The following is a 16,631-nucleotide window of genomic DNA, read 5'->3' as shown; positions in this document are numbered from 1 at the left end:
AAACTGGACTTTCGAAATTTTTTTGAGAATTGGAGTTTTGAAAATTAAATTTAGGAATTGAGATTTTGGAAATTAATATTTGAAAGAAATTTGAATTTTGAAAATTAAATTTAAGAAATGGAGTTTTTGAAATTAAATTTAAGAATTGGAATTTTGGAAATTAAATTTGAAAGAAATTGAAATTTTGAAAATTATTTGAAAATTGGAGTTTTGAGAATTAAGTCAAATTGAAGTTTTGAAAATTAAATTTAAAAATCAAAGTTTTTGAAAATTATTTGAAAATTTGAGTTTTAAAAATTATTTGAAAACAGACTTTTTTTTAAAAAAAAAAAATTGGAATTATGACACCAAAAGATGAATAATTAAGATATCAACATGTGGTCGTTGGATTGTGCACTAGAAGGGTGGTCATGCATGGCCATGCAGAAGTGGGGGCTCGGGGTGCAAAATGGCTACTTGGGGACCGTGTGGGCTGTGACAGGCTAGGGAGGCTTCTTAGTAATTGTGTGGGCTACGACAGGCTAGGAAGGCTGCTTGGTGGTTGTGTGGGTTGTGTTAGGCTAGAAAGGACGATAAGTGATGGGTGACTATGTGGGCTGTGACAGGTGCATGAGGGTAAGCTAGTGAAGGATAGGGGTATGATGGGTTTGGTGACGTAGGGTTGATGGTGGTAAGCTGGTCCCAAGGTATGACTTATTCAACTAAGCAGGTAATACCAGTTTCTTCCACTATAAAAGCTTCTTAATAAGATGAATGGACTGAGCAGGCAATATGATTCTTCCGGTTGCTTTCATTTTCATCAAGAATTGGCTACCGATTCAACAAATACTCCTTTAACTGTAAAATCCTTATGGGGTTGAAGGTCTTGCAGCCACCTGAGGACCAAACTACATAACCCATCACAATCGCCTAAAAACTCTGGAGCATCAGGTTTCCATCTGATTACTACTCAAAAACCACACATTTTAGATACTAACTTTCATGAGTTTCACACCTTTTGAGTAGTAATTATGCCTAATATGCCCAAGTAATACATTGCTACCCTTGCAAGAGATACTAATGGTTCTTTGTTGAGTTTTGGAGGTATTTTAAGGTGATTTTTGAAGCATGGAGAGACAAATGGAAAATGGAATGGAGGAAGGTACATAATGTGGATGAAGAAGAAGAGGAAATGCACTTGGACCAAGCTTTGGAGCTTAATTGAAGGTGGTGGAGATGGATTAAAAATGAAGAAATGGGAAAAATTGCAAGGAGGAGTCGGAAAAGCATGTTTTTCGATTTCGCATGACCATGCGAAATTTTCGCATAGTCATGCGAAATGAAATATAATGAGTGTTGGCTGCAGCATACTAAGGGAAAAGTGAAAAGCAATTTCGCACAGTCATGTGAAACGCTCCAGAAAGATGAAAATGAAGCTGATGGACTTTCCACTTCGCACCATCATGCGAGATTGCTAGGGACTCGTGCGAAAATGCATTTTCTCTAGATTCCTTGATGAAGAAGCCTCTGGAAGACCTCTTAGATGATGCCAAGTGTCCACTTGACCTTGGCCTATAAATAGAAACATGATCGACTCATTTAAAGACTTTTGATACATTTTCTAATTGTAGAACTTTTCATACTTCTTCTCTCTATATAATTCTTCACTTTCCTTCAATTTCTCTTACTTTCTCGATAGCCAAACATGTCTTGTGAGATCAAATCTCCAAGCATGAGTGGCTAAATCTCGTTTTTCTTAGAGGAGGGAGGATCTAGAGGCAAGATCTATGGTGAATTAGAGAATTGAGCTTGAATTGCAAAGGTAATTTGATCCAATTGATTGATTAATTGAAATTTGGGGATTTTTCTCTTCAAATTGTCTTGGATGATTACTACAATGCAAGCTAGGTGGATTCATCAAATTCTTAATGCTAGATTTGATGAGATTGAATAGTTGCATTGTGTGAATTATCGGAAGATAATTTAAGATGAATTGAATATATAATTCAAATTGATCTCTTGGATTAGTTATTTAATTTGAAGAGAAATTAGATCTAGACCTAAAGCTAAATCAAAAATCAGTTTAGATGAAAATTTAGGTTTTCAATCTAACTTGATGAAAATTAGATCTCAACACCTATTCACCATGGAAATTGCTCTCTAGAAAATCCTAACCTCGAGAATCTCACATCTTATTAATTTTCTTCTCTTTTACACTTCATTTTCCTCTCAATTTGAATACATTGTTATTTTGGAATTTTATCATGCATTTTCAAATCAATTTCATTTGATCACAATCATTTCTTATCATCTCATTCAAGCCTTAATTACCAAGAATAATCCATCCTTGTGGACGATACCTAAAAACCACTATACTATAGTAGTTTGCACTAAAACCACTTTTTGATCGGGTACAAATTGCTATAAAAGAGTGAATTAGGTTATAAATTTTGTTTTGATCCAATAAACGACAAAAATCCGAGCGATCACCATCCATCCTTATGCATTGACCCAGAAAGCCTAGGAATCTGCTGGTTTCACTCACCCAACTCAAAAGAGAGCTTCACACCGACATTCAACAATTTCATATACTCCATCTCAAACCCCATACGACCCAATAGGAGACTCACAGGAAGGTAAATGAAGGAATAGAGCAAAGACGAGCAGAGTAAAAGAAAAAGAAAAAAAAATAGAAAAAAACCAAATAGAAAATCAAACAAAAATTAAATGCATGAAGCCTCATTTCATATGTCTTTCATGAGCTCGAAGCAAGTGGGGAAAACCTAGAGAAGATTCAAAACATGAATAAAAATATTTCCAGATTGCTACACAATGTATATAGAACAGAGCCACAACAACCCGAAATTAACCCACGAGAATAGCAGATGAATCAACAACAACGAAGTATATAAAAAGAAATATCCGAAAATCAATAAAGTTCAGCATGTATTCCATATTATCCATACTTAAATCAACAAAGCGATACCAGGCAAACAAGAGGAATGAGAGAAGAAAAGTATTTAATTCAAAATAGGTTTCATGAAAAACTTACCTGGAGTTGCTTCCTATCTATGTTATGCTCATTCCCCTCTCGCTGCTCATTTATTTTCTTTTCTCCTCAGCTCGCTCTCCCCGAGGGAGGCCATACTGGTGTGGATGAGAGTGGTGGTTGTGATAATCGATCGTAGGGATGTGTCTTGCTTTTAAACGAATACCTAGAAAAGAAGAAGTTGTTGTGGTGGCCAGGAAACCTGTAAAAAATAATTCAAAGACTGGAAAAGAAAATGATGGATTTGATCGGAACCCCAGCTGCAGTCTCCATGCTGTTTTAAAATGGCTGTGGGTATCAGTGATGGGTCGTGTATGGGTGTGGTGGTGAGACTGTTATAGGTGGGATGGTGAGGCTGTTATGGGCAAGGTGGTGAGGCTGTGAGTACTAGAGAGTCAATCCATGGAAATGAAGTTGAGGGTTGTGGGTGCATACGTGTTGGGTGTTAAGATGGAGTCGCCTGCTAGTGTGGGTTGGGTTTTGGCGTTGTGTTTGGGAGCTTGGTGGTTCTCCAGGTCGAAAGCAAAAAAAAAAAAATGGTGATATGAGTGAGGTGGTGAGGCTGTTAGTGCATGGAGATGATGGCTACCCTCGTCTTCTTAGGTTTCTTGGGTGAGAAAAAAAAAGGCGATCCCCCTACTTAAAGCCCCTGAACCAAATCCTATTTCAAAAGCAATAATATAATAGTAAAACCAAAAAAACCATTCTCCAAAAAATAGGGGTCTACAAATATGTCTCTCTTCGATAGAGTTCACGAGTATAAGGAATATGAACACTAGAGTGAAAAGAAAGCGTGAATAGTGAGTGGAATGAAGTGAACTCTATTGAAGAAAAAAAAACCCCCCAAAAGCATACAAGTAGAACACAAACTCACTCAAACCAAACAAATAAACAAAAAGACTCTACATGTGCTCTATATGAGGACACAAGGGGTAGGACATCTAACAATACAATTAAGACCCATGCTATAAGCTCAAAGATCTATATCACACACAATGGAGGAGAACAAATCCTAGAAAATCACAACTTTGAACTCCTGAAATGTGGCTCTGAACGCCAAAACTAAGATGAACAATTTTGAATAACTAAACTATGATTATGAATGCTTAAAACTTTGGCTTTGAACGCCAATGGGAGAAATGGTTCTAAAGGCCTACGATTCTAAACACCTATAAAAGAAAATGGTGGTTGTGATGCGGGTGACGTCTAAAGGGTAGAAGTGAGTGGCTCTGAACGCCTAAAACTGGAAGAGATGGCTCTGAACGTCTATACTGAAGACATGAGTCTAAACGCCTAACTAAAAACATGGCTCTAAACACCAAACTATGAACGATGACTTTGAATGCCAAAATAAAGATATGATGACTCTGAAGGCCAACTTGATCAATGGCTTTAAATACCAAACTGAGGGAATATGATGATGGCTTTGAACGCCTAAAACTGATGAAAGAAATGACTTTAAACGCCTAAAATTGGAAAAGATGGCTCTAAATGCCTATGAAGGAAAACGGTGGCTCTGAACGCCCAAATTGTAAGAAAATGTTGGCTCTGAATGCTAAACTGAGAAAGAAGACTTTGAACGCCGTAACTGGGAGGAAGTGGTGGCTCTAAACGCCAGACTGAGAACTGACATCCCTAAATGTCAAACTGAGGAGGACGGTTTTGAATGTCATAACTGAGAAGATATGATAGCTCTGAACGTCAAGCTGTAAAGAGATGGCGGCTTTGAACACCATAACTAAGAAGGGATGGTGGCTCTGAATGCTAAACTGAAAAGAAATGGTGGCTTTAAACGCCCAAGTTGAGAAGAGATAATGGCTTTGAACACCAAACTGTGAAGGACAACTCTGAACATCGTAACTGAGAAGATATGGCGGCTCTGAACACCAAACTGAAAAGGAATGATGTCTCTAAACGCCAAACTGAAAAGAGGTGGTGGCTTTGAACACCTAAACTGAGAAGAGATGGTGGCTCTGAATGTCGAAACTAAGAAGAGATTGTGGCTCTGAATGCCAAAACTGAGAAGAGATAGTGGCTCTAAACGCCAAACTGTAATGAGAATGGTGGCTTTGAATGCCAAACTGAAAACGAGATGGTGGCTCTAAACGCCAAACTGACACAACAACTATGAACGCTAAGATGAAACAACGACACTGAACACCAAACTAAGAAAATACGATGGCTTTGAACGCCAAACTAAGGAAATGAAGTGGCTCTAAATGCTAAACTAAAAACAAACTACAACTCTGAATGCCAAACTGCAGATACAACTCTGAACGTCGTAACTGAGAATAGACGGTGGCTCTGAACGCTGAGCTACAAGGAAATGGTGGCTATGAATGTCGGACTGTAAGAAGATGGTGGCTTTGAACGCCATAGCTACAAGGAAATTATGAGGGGGAAATATGTCCCAGTGTAGCGTGCCGCCATAACTCTCAATCCACTGGAATAGTCTGAAAGAGACTCCCTAAGTCTCAAAAGATGCTCCGCTAGCGAGTCGAAATGATCAAATCAACTATAAGTACGACCTTACAGCCCATCTGACTAAATCGCGAGGCCTGACAAAGTGTCATAATAAGTCAAAAGTCTCTAACTCAAAATGTTCTACTGGAGGAATCCATCGTCATCTTAAATGAATGATCCAATGGGGATTCTTAAGAGAATAGTCCGCCAGGGTAACTACTGCGACCTTAACACAACAATATACAAAAAAAGTCATGGATAGTAGGACATCGAAAACCCGAAGGTTGTGCTCCTTTGGAGGCTCATCTTAGCTAAAATCACCGAAACTGTGATCAATAATGCAAAGAAATATCCCTCGTTCGAGTAATGAAGTCTGTAACAAGTCTGTGAGAAAACAATCATCTCCACAACTAAAAGAATGAGATATGTCCCAGTATAGCAACTAGTGCATCTGGTTTGTCCTGATAACTTGAGAATAACTCCATGGGGATGTATAAGAGATCTGACATGTACTCCACTGAAATGATGATATAGGAGTCTAGGCACTTGAGATGACTCCATCCAAGAATCATGACAATATCAGAAAGTATGAGGTTGACTAAATGACTCAAGAAAGGCTCCATTGGAGAATCAGAACAAAATGAAAGCAAATCATCAATCTAGCGTGTATCTCGTAATTAAGGATGATCATGCAAAATCAATGAAGATCTATAAATCTCAACCGAAGAGAAAATATGCCCCAGTATGGAATCAAATGTGGAATAGGTCGAAAAATCGGATGACCTCAAATCATCCATCATCAAATGGGTAATCCTAGTCATCCATGTCCATAACTGAATCAGACCTAATAGATTAAGGAGACATATTCTAAAAGGAGAAGCATGATGACATCCAGATGCCGAAAAGTGTGGGTCTGATTGAATGGCTCAAGAGAGGCTCTACTGGGATATCATGATAAGATAACAAATAGGTCATTGTCTCGGCGCGTATCTTGTAAGTGGGGATAAGCATGCAACTCCATGAAGACCTGTAAATCTCAATCGGAACGGAAATATGCCCCAGTATGACATCGGACGTATGGTAGATCAAAAAATCGGACAACATCGGATCATCCATCATCAAATGTGCAATCTCAGTCATCCATATCTACAACTGAATCGGGTCCAAACATCAAAGAGGTGTCTCCCAGAAGAAGAAGCAAGATGATATCTAAATATCAACCAAATTTCAAATACCTGTCCAAGTAGGGGCTATCGAAGACGACATCTGATCCCATGGCCTCAGGGTGATCTTAAGACACGAAACGTAACGTAGACTAGGGTGATAAGGTAATAGAAATGAAGGGAAACTATGTCCAAATACCCAATGATAAAAATCTCATACCCTCATGTATAAAATGCAATATATATAGAAAAGCTCGTGAACCATGGATCTAAGGGTGCCCAATGTGAACATAATATCAATAATGAGACAATGAGGCAAATCAAACTGATAATGAGATATGCAAGAATGATGCAAGGGAAATATCAAACCTGGAATATGAAATATCAGCTTCCAATTTAATTAAAATAATGAAGCTATTCTTTTATATATGTATATATATTTTAATCGTATTGTTTATTATACTCTTTTATTTTATGTACTATAAAACTTCAATAAATGAATGTTAAATAATTTAACAACCTAGTTTAAATAATAAAATCTTTTGATTCCAACTCCAAGGTGGTGTACTAAATTAATAACCTGGTTAAATAAATAAATTAGTAATATTTTCATGAATCCTTAAAGGTCTTTATATAATATATATTTAGAAAGTTCATTTTCTTAATTCACTCTTATAAAAAGGTTTTTTTTTTTATACAAATAAAGAGTCTTTCTTATTTTGTTTTCTCTTTTTAAAAATAAACTAAAAATGTATTTAAGAAGGTCATGTATTGTGCGCAAGAATGGACATTTCATTCCCTTTTCATTCCTTGCATATTTGGATAAATTCAAAAAAGAAAATATCGATTCTTTTAGGAAATTTTCATTTCACGGATTTCATTTGATATTAATAAGGTAATCATTCCATTCTATTTTACTTTCAAACGACCTCTAAGTTATTATTTAAAATTCTACATTTTTCTTAAAATTTTAATTATATTAATTTGGAAATTAATTTATACTTTTTCTAACAACCTATCTTCCACATATTCTCACCTTCCTTTATTTTTCCTCCTTTAATACCATTTTTCATTGGATGAACTCTCGGCATGAGAACTTTTTAAAGGTATACAAAGATAGTCACTTATCAATTTTGGATATTATGATTTGATTAATTTTATTATTGGAATAATATTTTCACTGCAATTTCTATAATCTATCTATAGTACCTTCTAGTTAAGCAAATAAAGAAAAAAGAATTGTCCAAAAAAAAACAAATTTTAACTATACAAATATATTTTGAAGATAATTAAATTATTGTAGCTTTTAAGGAAAAATTAAAAATTTATTTTAATGAGAATAATCGAAATCTAAGTTTAGATTCTATATAAGTTGCACAAAATTCATCAATTCCAATCAATTTCCATATATGATAGTCCGTTTGACAATAATATTAAAAAACGCTTTTAATTTAAAAAAATATTTTTTAAAAAAATTGAATGTTTGGTAAATTTTAGAAATCATTTTTAAAAATTAATTTTAGTGTTAACAAATAATTAAATTAAATTATTATACAGACCTTATATAATATATATGCAACATGATAAGTAAATATTTGCAAAACATGGATATCAAAGCGATCACCAGTGTGTTATTTCTTTTGATTATTGTTGATGTTGATGGAGCTTGGAGCATTTCCAAAGAAGAAGACATGGAATTGGAAAAACAATTGAAGATCCTGAATAAGCCTGCTATTAAAACCATTAGAGTAATCCAACCACTCTTACACCTTTTTACAATCTAGTTTTCTTTAAATTACTTTGCCTATTATCATACTAAAATGACTGAAGGATGAACTTTCCAGACAGATTCTGGTCAAATCTTCGATTGTGTGGACATTCACAAACAACCGTCTTTGGATCATCCTTTGCTTAAAAATCATAAAGTTCAGGTAACATCATATGTAATTTACCAATTAATTCTTCGTCATATTTTAAAAATTCTTTTTAAGTTCTAATGGTTGCATCTAATTTCCAAACAGATACTTTTGATGGTTTTCCGGAATCTATGAAAGATAGACCCTTGAAAGGAAAAGGGCTATCAGGGTTTGGTGTAGGGTGCCCGATTGGAACAGTTCCGATTCGAAGAGTAGAAAAGGAAGATCTTATCCGGGCGAAAGCTTTTTCAAAGTTACATACGAAAGCATACGCAGAAAATTGTCACCCACTTGCGGACGGTCCTATACATCTTGTAACCTTTGCCTTCAAATGTTTAACTTAAAGTTAGATTATATTTTCTTAATTTTGAATCACTTACACAATATTTGGCTACATTAGTCTGCAAAGCTTGCTGCAAATGACAAGCAAATATATGGAGTGGCGAGCATATTGAATGTATATAAACCTACACTTCTATCTCCAGACCAAGTTAGTGGCTCTATGATTTATCTCTCCACTGGCTTTGGTGATGACTCCAAGAGTGTTGTAAGTGTAGGATGGGCGGTAAGTATATTATAAACATTCGATCTTTAGTCTTTTACTCTGACAAAGTCTTTTTATGACTAATATATTTATAAAATTTTGAAATTTCAGGTGATGCCTCCGGTCTATCGCGACAATTTCACTCATTTATTTGCATATTGGACTGTGAGTTTCAAAGCCTATAAGAATTTTGTTTGATTATTGGAAATTCCGGAGAAAAAGAAAGAAATGACGAAAATTTATTTTCTTATATTTTTATACAGTAAAAATAAGAATAATGAAACAAATAGTAAGAAAAAAATGAGAATTTTGTTTGATTATTGGAAATTCCGGAGAAAAAGAAAGAAATGACGGAAATTTATTTTCTTATATTTTTATACAGTAAAATAAGAATGATGAAACAAAAAGTAAGAAAAAAATGAAAAAATTTGTTAAAAGATTTTTCTTAGATAAAAGGTGGGAAACCATCTGAAAAATGTATAAATTTTTACCAAATAAGAAAAAAAGTTATAAATTTTTCTCTTAAAGGAGTATTATATTTTTAAAAAAACCTAAAAAATAAAATATAATCATAAAATTATTGTAGTTTTTTAATTTTGAGTGGAATTCTTCTTTTGAAAAGAAGAGTTAAATGTAAAGGTTGATTTTTATTTTTAAAAGATGAGTGTAGTATAAAAGGTTTTAGAACAAAAAAGAACTCGTTTTTTGAAAAGATGAATTTAATATAAAAAGTGAATTCATATTTTAAAAAAACGAGTTTAGTGCAAAAAAAAAATGAATTTAATATAAAAAGTGAACCCATTTTTTAAAAGACAAATTCAGGATAAAAAGTGAATTGATTATTTGAAAAAAAAAAACGAGTTTAGTACAAAAATAAAAATAAAAATGATAACAAGTGTCTTATTTTTGTATAGTTTTTAAACAACTATATTTAATAATATATATATTTTTTTTAAAAATCCTATTCCCTCCCCATTTTCTTTCCTTAATTTTTTTAAGAACCAACCTAACCTTAAGTTAGGACTTTGGTAAAAGGTATATCCTTTGTTATTAACTAGATTTGATTTTGATATTATTATTACAGGCAGATAATAGTAAGACCACGGGTTGTTATGATATTCTTTGCCCAGGATTTGTACAACAAAGCCATGAATTTGCCTTGGGTCGAACATTTCCCGGCTCTAACTACAATGGCTCACAAATAGACATTAAAGTTCTTGTATCCAAGGTTGGTAAATCCATATTTGTTATTAATATTGTTTTTAGGCTATGTTTTGGTATCTAAAAATAGAATGTTAAAAAGCTAAGTCCAGTTGGTTGACCAATTGTTTTTAAAATAGTTTCCTATTTTCTAAAACAACAAAAATAAAAAAAATGTTTAATAATCAAAAAATAAAAAATAATAATTTTTTTCTTAAAAACAAAAATAAAGTGTTTACAAAATATCTTTCAACTAAGATTGTTTTAAAAATTAATTATAAAAATATAAAAAATGATTAAAAATAAAATATTAGAGATAAAAATTATTTTTTAAAATATATAAAATAAGTTAACAACATTTTAAATTCTTAAACATATTTTTATTTCACTTCACATCAAATAACAATAGAAAAAAAAAACATTATCAAACACTATTTTTCATAATTATTTTAAAAAACACTTCCAAAATAGAATCCTAAGACAAGGGTATTATTTTTGTTTTTTGGTTTTTATCTCTAGGATTCCAAATCAGGTGATTGGTATCTAAGGGTAAATGGCGCAAGTGTTGGGTACTGGCCTAAAGAGCTCTTCAGAGGAGCATTTGAGGTTGCCAAAGAGGTAAACTGGGGGGGAGAAATATTCAGCCCAAGGCAGCCTTGTCCGCCCATGGGGAGTGGCCATTTTGAGTCGGAAGGTATCGGTGGGGCATGCTACATAAGTGGTATGCGGTATCAAACTGCCGCTGGAGGGTATTTTGAAGACATTGACCCTGAACTTCAGGCTCTTGTGGACAGTCCTCACTGCTATAACGTTTCCATGCCCAGTTATCTTAGTGAAATCACTGGTTATACATTTTTATTTGGGGGTCCTGGTGGCCAATGTTGAATCAACTTAGCTCATGATCTTTCTTTATTCAGTTTCTAACTCAATTCCAATAATAAAGCAATGCTTTTTCACTATTTCGGTTTAGTCTATCGCAAGTTACCATACTTCATAGCTAGGTGTTATTTCAATGGTTATCATAACGTCTCTTGAGGTCAGGGATGCAACTCAGTTGGTGAGTTTGAGTTTACACCTAACCCAGGTCTAACTCGAATTAACAAATATCTAATTTGAACCTTAATCTCTAACAGACCCCTTGAGTTGAGTTTGGGTCATGCTCGGTTTGAACGGGTGATTGTATTAGTCAAAGTTGAGTTTGACCAACATATTATTGATATTAGGAATGTTTTCCTTATATCATTCAGTGTTGAAATATTAGGAATGTTTAGATATTAGGAAAATTGAGATATTAGGAAAATTAATATATTAGGATATTACTTGTTCTTTTCTTATATCATTTTTTTTCCATTCTTAGAATGGTGATTACCAAGTTAAATAATAAATATTACGTCATTTTTAAATAATAACAAAAAGTTATTTATCTTTTTAGATAATAACAAAAAAAAATCTATTTATCTTTAGGAACAAATAAAATAATACCTAATATAATTAAATTATATATATTTTTTAAATTATTTGAAATGATATTAATTGAATATTAGTATATAAAATAATACAAATTATAAATATTATAAAATATTAAATTGGTTAGAGGTGATAAAATTTGATACAATTTTACAACATGACACGAACTCAATATACTTTTTACAGGTTTAAGTCGAGTATCATAGGGTTTGGATCAAATTAGTGTCAACCTACCTAACCCATTTAATAAAGATGTAATTTTTGGGTGTATGATATGAATTTAATCCAAATTAACTCATTTAATAATCTTGTTGATTAAATTGATTAAAACTTTAAATTATTTAACTCATATTTAATTCATTTTAAATTTATTTTTAAATAAATATATTAATTGAGAAATAAACATTTATGATTGAGAAATAATATAAATTTGTATAAAACCTGATTCAATTTGATTATTAAACAAGAAGACCTGATTGAGTTAATATTTTTTAAATAATTATTATTTATATTTGATTTGAGTTGACCTATGTGGTAGAATATTTAAGCTTTAACGACATGAATACCATGCACCAATATAAATTGACACCCATAAAATTGGCTACAAGTTAAATTAAATTTGTCCAACCCTTTGATTAACCCTAACTTGAATTGAGTTCAAGTTGAGTAAGTCTAATCCAAGTATAAAAAATGCTTGCACAAACAATCATAGAATTGGATAAAATTAACAGGCTAAGTTGCATTATTAGTCGAGCTGACATGTACTAATTGAAAAAAAAAGTTATTTCATTAAAATAATATTTGAAAACCTAATTTTTAAAATTTAATTTCTCACTTTTTTTTAATCCCATTTGGATAAAAATGCCCTTATTATTTTTTTGTAAAAATAAATCTTTTTTTTAAAAAACCTATATGTAAATACTTGAAATGATAAAATGTATTTATATTAAAATGAGTTATTTTTTAAGAAAAAAACATAAAAATAGTTAGATTTATAATTTAAAAATTATTTTATTTCTTTTAATAAAATATTTCAAAAAAAAAAAAAAAAACACAATAAGGAAAAAAATATTTCAAAAAGAAAACACAAGGAGGCATTAATGGGGATAACCCAAACAATACCTTCGAAACCATCCACCAAATTGGCAAATTCAGCCAAATATGGTATGCATATATTCTCTTTCAGAGCCTTCCTCTTGGGGAGCAGACCAAAGTGTATATATCAAAATCTGTGTGGAGATTTTATAGATAGAGGAGGAGATGAATAGATCCCTTGGGAGCAGCAAAGGCATGGGAGGAGGCGGTGGCAACAGCACGTCGAAGACGGCCGGCAGCAACACTGATAAGGAGGCAATGGATGCAATTTCAAGTCCTACTGGTGGTTCGATACTTAAAGTTTCTTCAATTTCAGAGTCAGATTGGCGAGAGCCGTCACTACAATCATGTAATCCAATGGTGTTGCAGACTTATGGATCTAACAGAGCTTATGATGCTTTCCATTTGTTGCAGACCGACACGGCTATTCAGGTTCTCTATGGTTATACTATTACACATTCTTAACCAAGATTTTATCTCAAATGGGTGGAAGTTTGAAATGTTGTGAGATCGAAACAACATTTTCCTACTTTCTTTAACATTTACAATTCAAGAATTTAATAAACTGATGCATTTTTCTCCTGATACTTGAATTATTTTTAGCTAATTTTATGACATTCTTGATTTTAAAGTTGAAATTGATGCATAAACTTAAACTTGTTTTTTCGATCCTTTCAACTTCTTCAGCTGAACAATAAATATGGGGCACCAAAGGAAGGAATAAAATCGAAATTGTATTTAGAATACTCTAGAACCGTGTTTATAGGATACTTCAGAACTGCATAGAGGCACCAAAAGTAGGAATAAAATGAAAATTGTATTTAGAATAGAATATGCAGAACCACATGGTATATCTATTGGAAAATTTAATATGAGGCACCAAAGTGGGAAATAGGAAGAAATCAAAATTGTATTCAGAATTTTCCTCCTAGTTAAATGGTTTTTGAGCCTGAAATCGTACTTGGTGCACTTAGGCCTCTTGTATGCACATGGGTCTCCCACTATTGTCCACAAGCCTATGAGACAGATTATGGGATTCAACATCCCTTCTAAACATCTATTCCTTTCCAATATGGGACAAGGAAAAAGCTTTAACTCATGCAGTCTTTCAACAATATAGTGTAGATTGTATAGCTCCTTTGTGCAATTACATTCTTTCAAGCTTCCAAAGGAGATGCCTAATTTCGTGACATTGATCATCTATTCTATCTAATGTTATTTTATGCATCCATGAGGATTGAACTAGTTAATTGCATTTTGCATAGAATTTGAACCCACTAGTTGGTAGTGTAATATGAAGACCTCATCTTATAAGTATATATCAAAATAAAGTGGTGATAAGGTTCTTCACTCCTTTTCCTGGGAAGAGTTAAAGTATGGTGGTTTTTCTTTTTGACATTTAAATCTAATTCGCATTGGTCTAATTTGTTTTATTTCATTTATTCATTTATTTTGTAGAGGATGGTTATGGCCATATCTTCTGATAATACTGTTTGGGATGCTGTCTTGAACAATGAAGTAGTAAAGGAGCTTAGAGAGTCATTCTATGCAGGTGAGTATGGAGGTTGATATTTATTAGTTAATAAAGCTTATGTGATTAGTATATTTTGGAACTCACAACAAAAAGTTATATCTGCCAAGACATAATCATATCTCATATATCAAAAGATGTTAATATGATTGCCTAGCAGAATGAATTTTCATAACTTCGAATTTGCTTTCTTGCTATGGAAATCCTGTTTTGGTTGAGAATTAACTTTTAGAAGGTTTAATTTGCTTTCATGGCACAAATTATTGTTGTTGTTGTTGTTGGTTTTTTATTTTACTTTATTGTAGTTTGGAAGGTATTTGATAAAATGGCTGAACAGCAATCCTTCTGCTATGATTGCGAAGCACTTCTAACCAAATTCTGTTTAACCTGATCCGCTCATCCTTTTTCGTTTGTCGTTGCTTCCTGAAAATTCATGGTTGACTAGGTGTTGGGACATCCCAATTCTACTTTCCTCTATCTCTCTCTCTCTCTCTCCCCTAAAGAAAGCACACTCATCTGTTTTCTTTGAAAGTTATGCCTGTCCAAGATTTTCAAATTCTCCACGTATACAGGCAATCACCTGGTTTAATTCTCCTTTTATTTTCTTTTCCTTCCATTTATCCTTCAATTCCATATCACTGTTGGAAAATTTTAATGTGGCAATGTTCCGACAAATGCAGATTCAGAATGGGCTTGTCTTTCTTTTTACATATAGAGCAAATGTTATTGAGCTTCTTGTATTGGGATCAGACTGTTTGATCTTCAATGGCACATCAAAATACCTTATATTCTTTACCATTCTTTGCTACTTGTTTCTTCCTCTCCTCCACTCTGCAAGAATGAACCTCAACCAAACATCATTGCTTATAATTTCTGTTTACTCTATTTTGATGGTCCTGCTCCGTGTCATAGAAGACATCTACTTTGACCAAGCATCATTATATCATCTTATAATTGTGTAGTGAATGTGCAAAATTTTTATGATTTGCAGCTGAAAATAATGCTCTTCCAAGCTCAGCTGAAAGTTCTGCCGACGACAGTGTTTCAAGCTCAAACGGAATTTCTGAACACTCCAACGCAGCGACAAACTTACTGAAGTGGATTTTTGATGGCACCAAGACAAAAGTCAAGGAACTTGTGGAGAAAATCATAGCCAAAGATATAAAGAAAAAAGTTTTCAAATCATATTTTTTATGAATTTATTTTATTGTGTTTACTATATTCTATTTCTATTTACCATCATTCAAAAGTCCCAGTTTGTTGGGCTCTAATCCTATTGGGTACGATATCAAATGTGGTACTTTTTTTCTATTTATTATTATTATATTTTTTGAGGTGAAAGGTGATGTTACTTAGAAAAAAAAATATGATAAAGGTTATGTTTGGTTAGAAAAATTCAAAGGAAAAAAAAATTGTAAAAGAAAATAATTTTTTTATGTTTAATTTTATTATAAATTTTTTAAAAAAAGATTAAATATAATTAAAATTAGTTATAAATTTATATATTTTAAAATTATTTAATCAAAATGAAGTGAAATAAGTTTTAAAAAACATATAAAAATAAATTATTAATTTTAAATTTATTTTATTTTATTTTTTTCACTTTTCCTCTCTATTTTTTTTTTCTCACATTTTTTCTCGAATTTTTTGGGAACCAAATATGATTAAAGGTTTTTTCTTTAAAAAATCAATAAATTTTTTCTCTCCCTTAGTTAGGTGGATAAAAAGAAATGAAAAAAATAAAATAAAATAGTACTTTAAATGAACTTATGCGAGTTATTTAATTAAAATTTTATTTCATTTCCTATTTATTATCATATTTAAATGATTTATTAAAAATAAAAAATATTAATAAAAATTATTTTTAGATTCTTATTTGGAGACTCGGAATTTCTCCAAAAATAGCCTAGTTAAGCCAAGAAAAGAAAAAGGAAAATCGACAAAAATATTCCGACCTACTCATTAATTGTCACGCATGCATGGCCCACATGCACGTGCAGAAAGTGACGCAGTATTGACGTACGAAACGACGTCGTTAAATCTGCACCATTCATTGAGAGGATGGCGAAGTCTGGTTTGTCTCATGCTCATTAAATTCATTTAATAAAAGCATTAAAATATTACCTCGAGAATTGAATTTTCTTGTTTTATGGAAAATGACATTATCATATTCACGTTATTCTCCTGCAAATTTCATCCTCACTGCAAATAATATCTCAGCTGC

The 16,631-nt window shown here is 32.5% G+C and overlaps 2 protein-coding genes across 2 annotated transcripts; both read left to right on the top strand.

Annotated features, from left to right (window-relative positions):
* The first annotated feature begins 8,258 nt into the window (after window positions 1-8,258).
* On the top strand, window positions 8,259-11,199 carry LOC104881951 (protein neprosin). Its single transcript, XM_010663694.1, has 6 exons — window positions 8,259-8,402; window positions 8,499-8,585; window positions 8,971-9,135; window positions 9,226-9,279; window positions 10,199-10,342; window positions 10,834-11,199. Exons 1-6 carry the CDS (start codon window positions 8,259-8,261, stop codon window positions 11,197-11,199), a joined length of 960 nt encoding a protein of 319 aa, XP_010661996.1.
* Window positions 11,200-12,897: 1,698 nt separating this feature from the next.
* Window positions 12,898-15,748, top strand: LOC100262020 (uncharacterized). The gene is made up of 3 exons (XM_002274063.4): window positions 12,898-13,308; window positions 14,335-14,428; window positions 15,399-15,748. The coding sequence occupies exons 1-3, from the start codon at window positions 13,042-13,044 to the stop codon at window positions 15,602-15,604; spliced, it is 567 nt and encodes a 188-aa protein (XP_002274099.2). The 5' UTR covers window positions 12,898-13,041; the 3' UTR covers window positions 15,605-15,748.
* The last annotated feature ends 883 nt before the right edge of the window (window positions 15,749-16,631 follow it).

This window comes from Vitis vinifera, chromosome 15 (genome assembly GCF_030704535.1).
Source record: "Vitis vinifera cultivar Pinot Noir 40024 chromosome 15, ASM3070453v1".
Classification (NCBI taxonomy): Eukaryota; Viridiplantae; Streptophyta; class Magnoliopsida; order Vitales; family Vitaceae; genus Vitis; species Vitis vinifera.
The sequence above is the reverse complement of the archived record's forward strand: the minus strand, read 5'-3'. Positions and strand labels throughout refer to the sequence as shown.

Coding starts and splice junctions, on each gene's coding strand:
- LOC104881951 (XM_010663694.1), top strand. CDS start 8,259: ATGGATATCAAAGCGATCACCAGTGTGTTATTTCTTTTGATTATTGTT. Junction 8,403..8,498: donor CTGCTATTAAAACCATTAGA/GTAATCCAACCA, acceptor TGAACTTTCCAG/ACAGATTCTGGTCAAATCTT. Junction 8,586..8,970: donor TTAAAAATCATAAAGTTCAG/GTAACATCATAT, acceptor TGGCTACATTAG/TCTGCAAAGCTTGCTGCAAA.
- LOC100262020 (XM_002274063.4), top strand. CDS start 13,042: ATGAATAGATCCCTTGGGAGCAGCAAAGGCATGGGAGGAGGCGGTGGC. Junction 13,309..14,334: donor AGACCGACACGGCTATTCAG/GTTCTCTATGGT, acceptor TTTATTTTGTAG/AGGATGGTTATGGCCATATC. Junction 14,429..15,398: donor TAGAGAGTCATTCTATGCAG/GTGAGTATGGAG, acceptor TATGATTTGCAG/CTGAAAATAATGCTCTTCCA.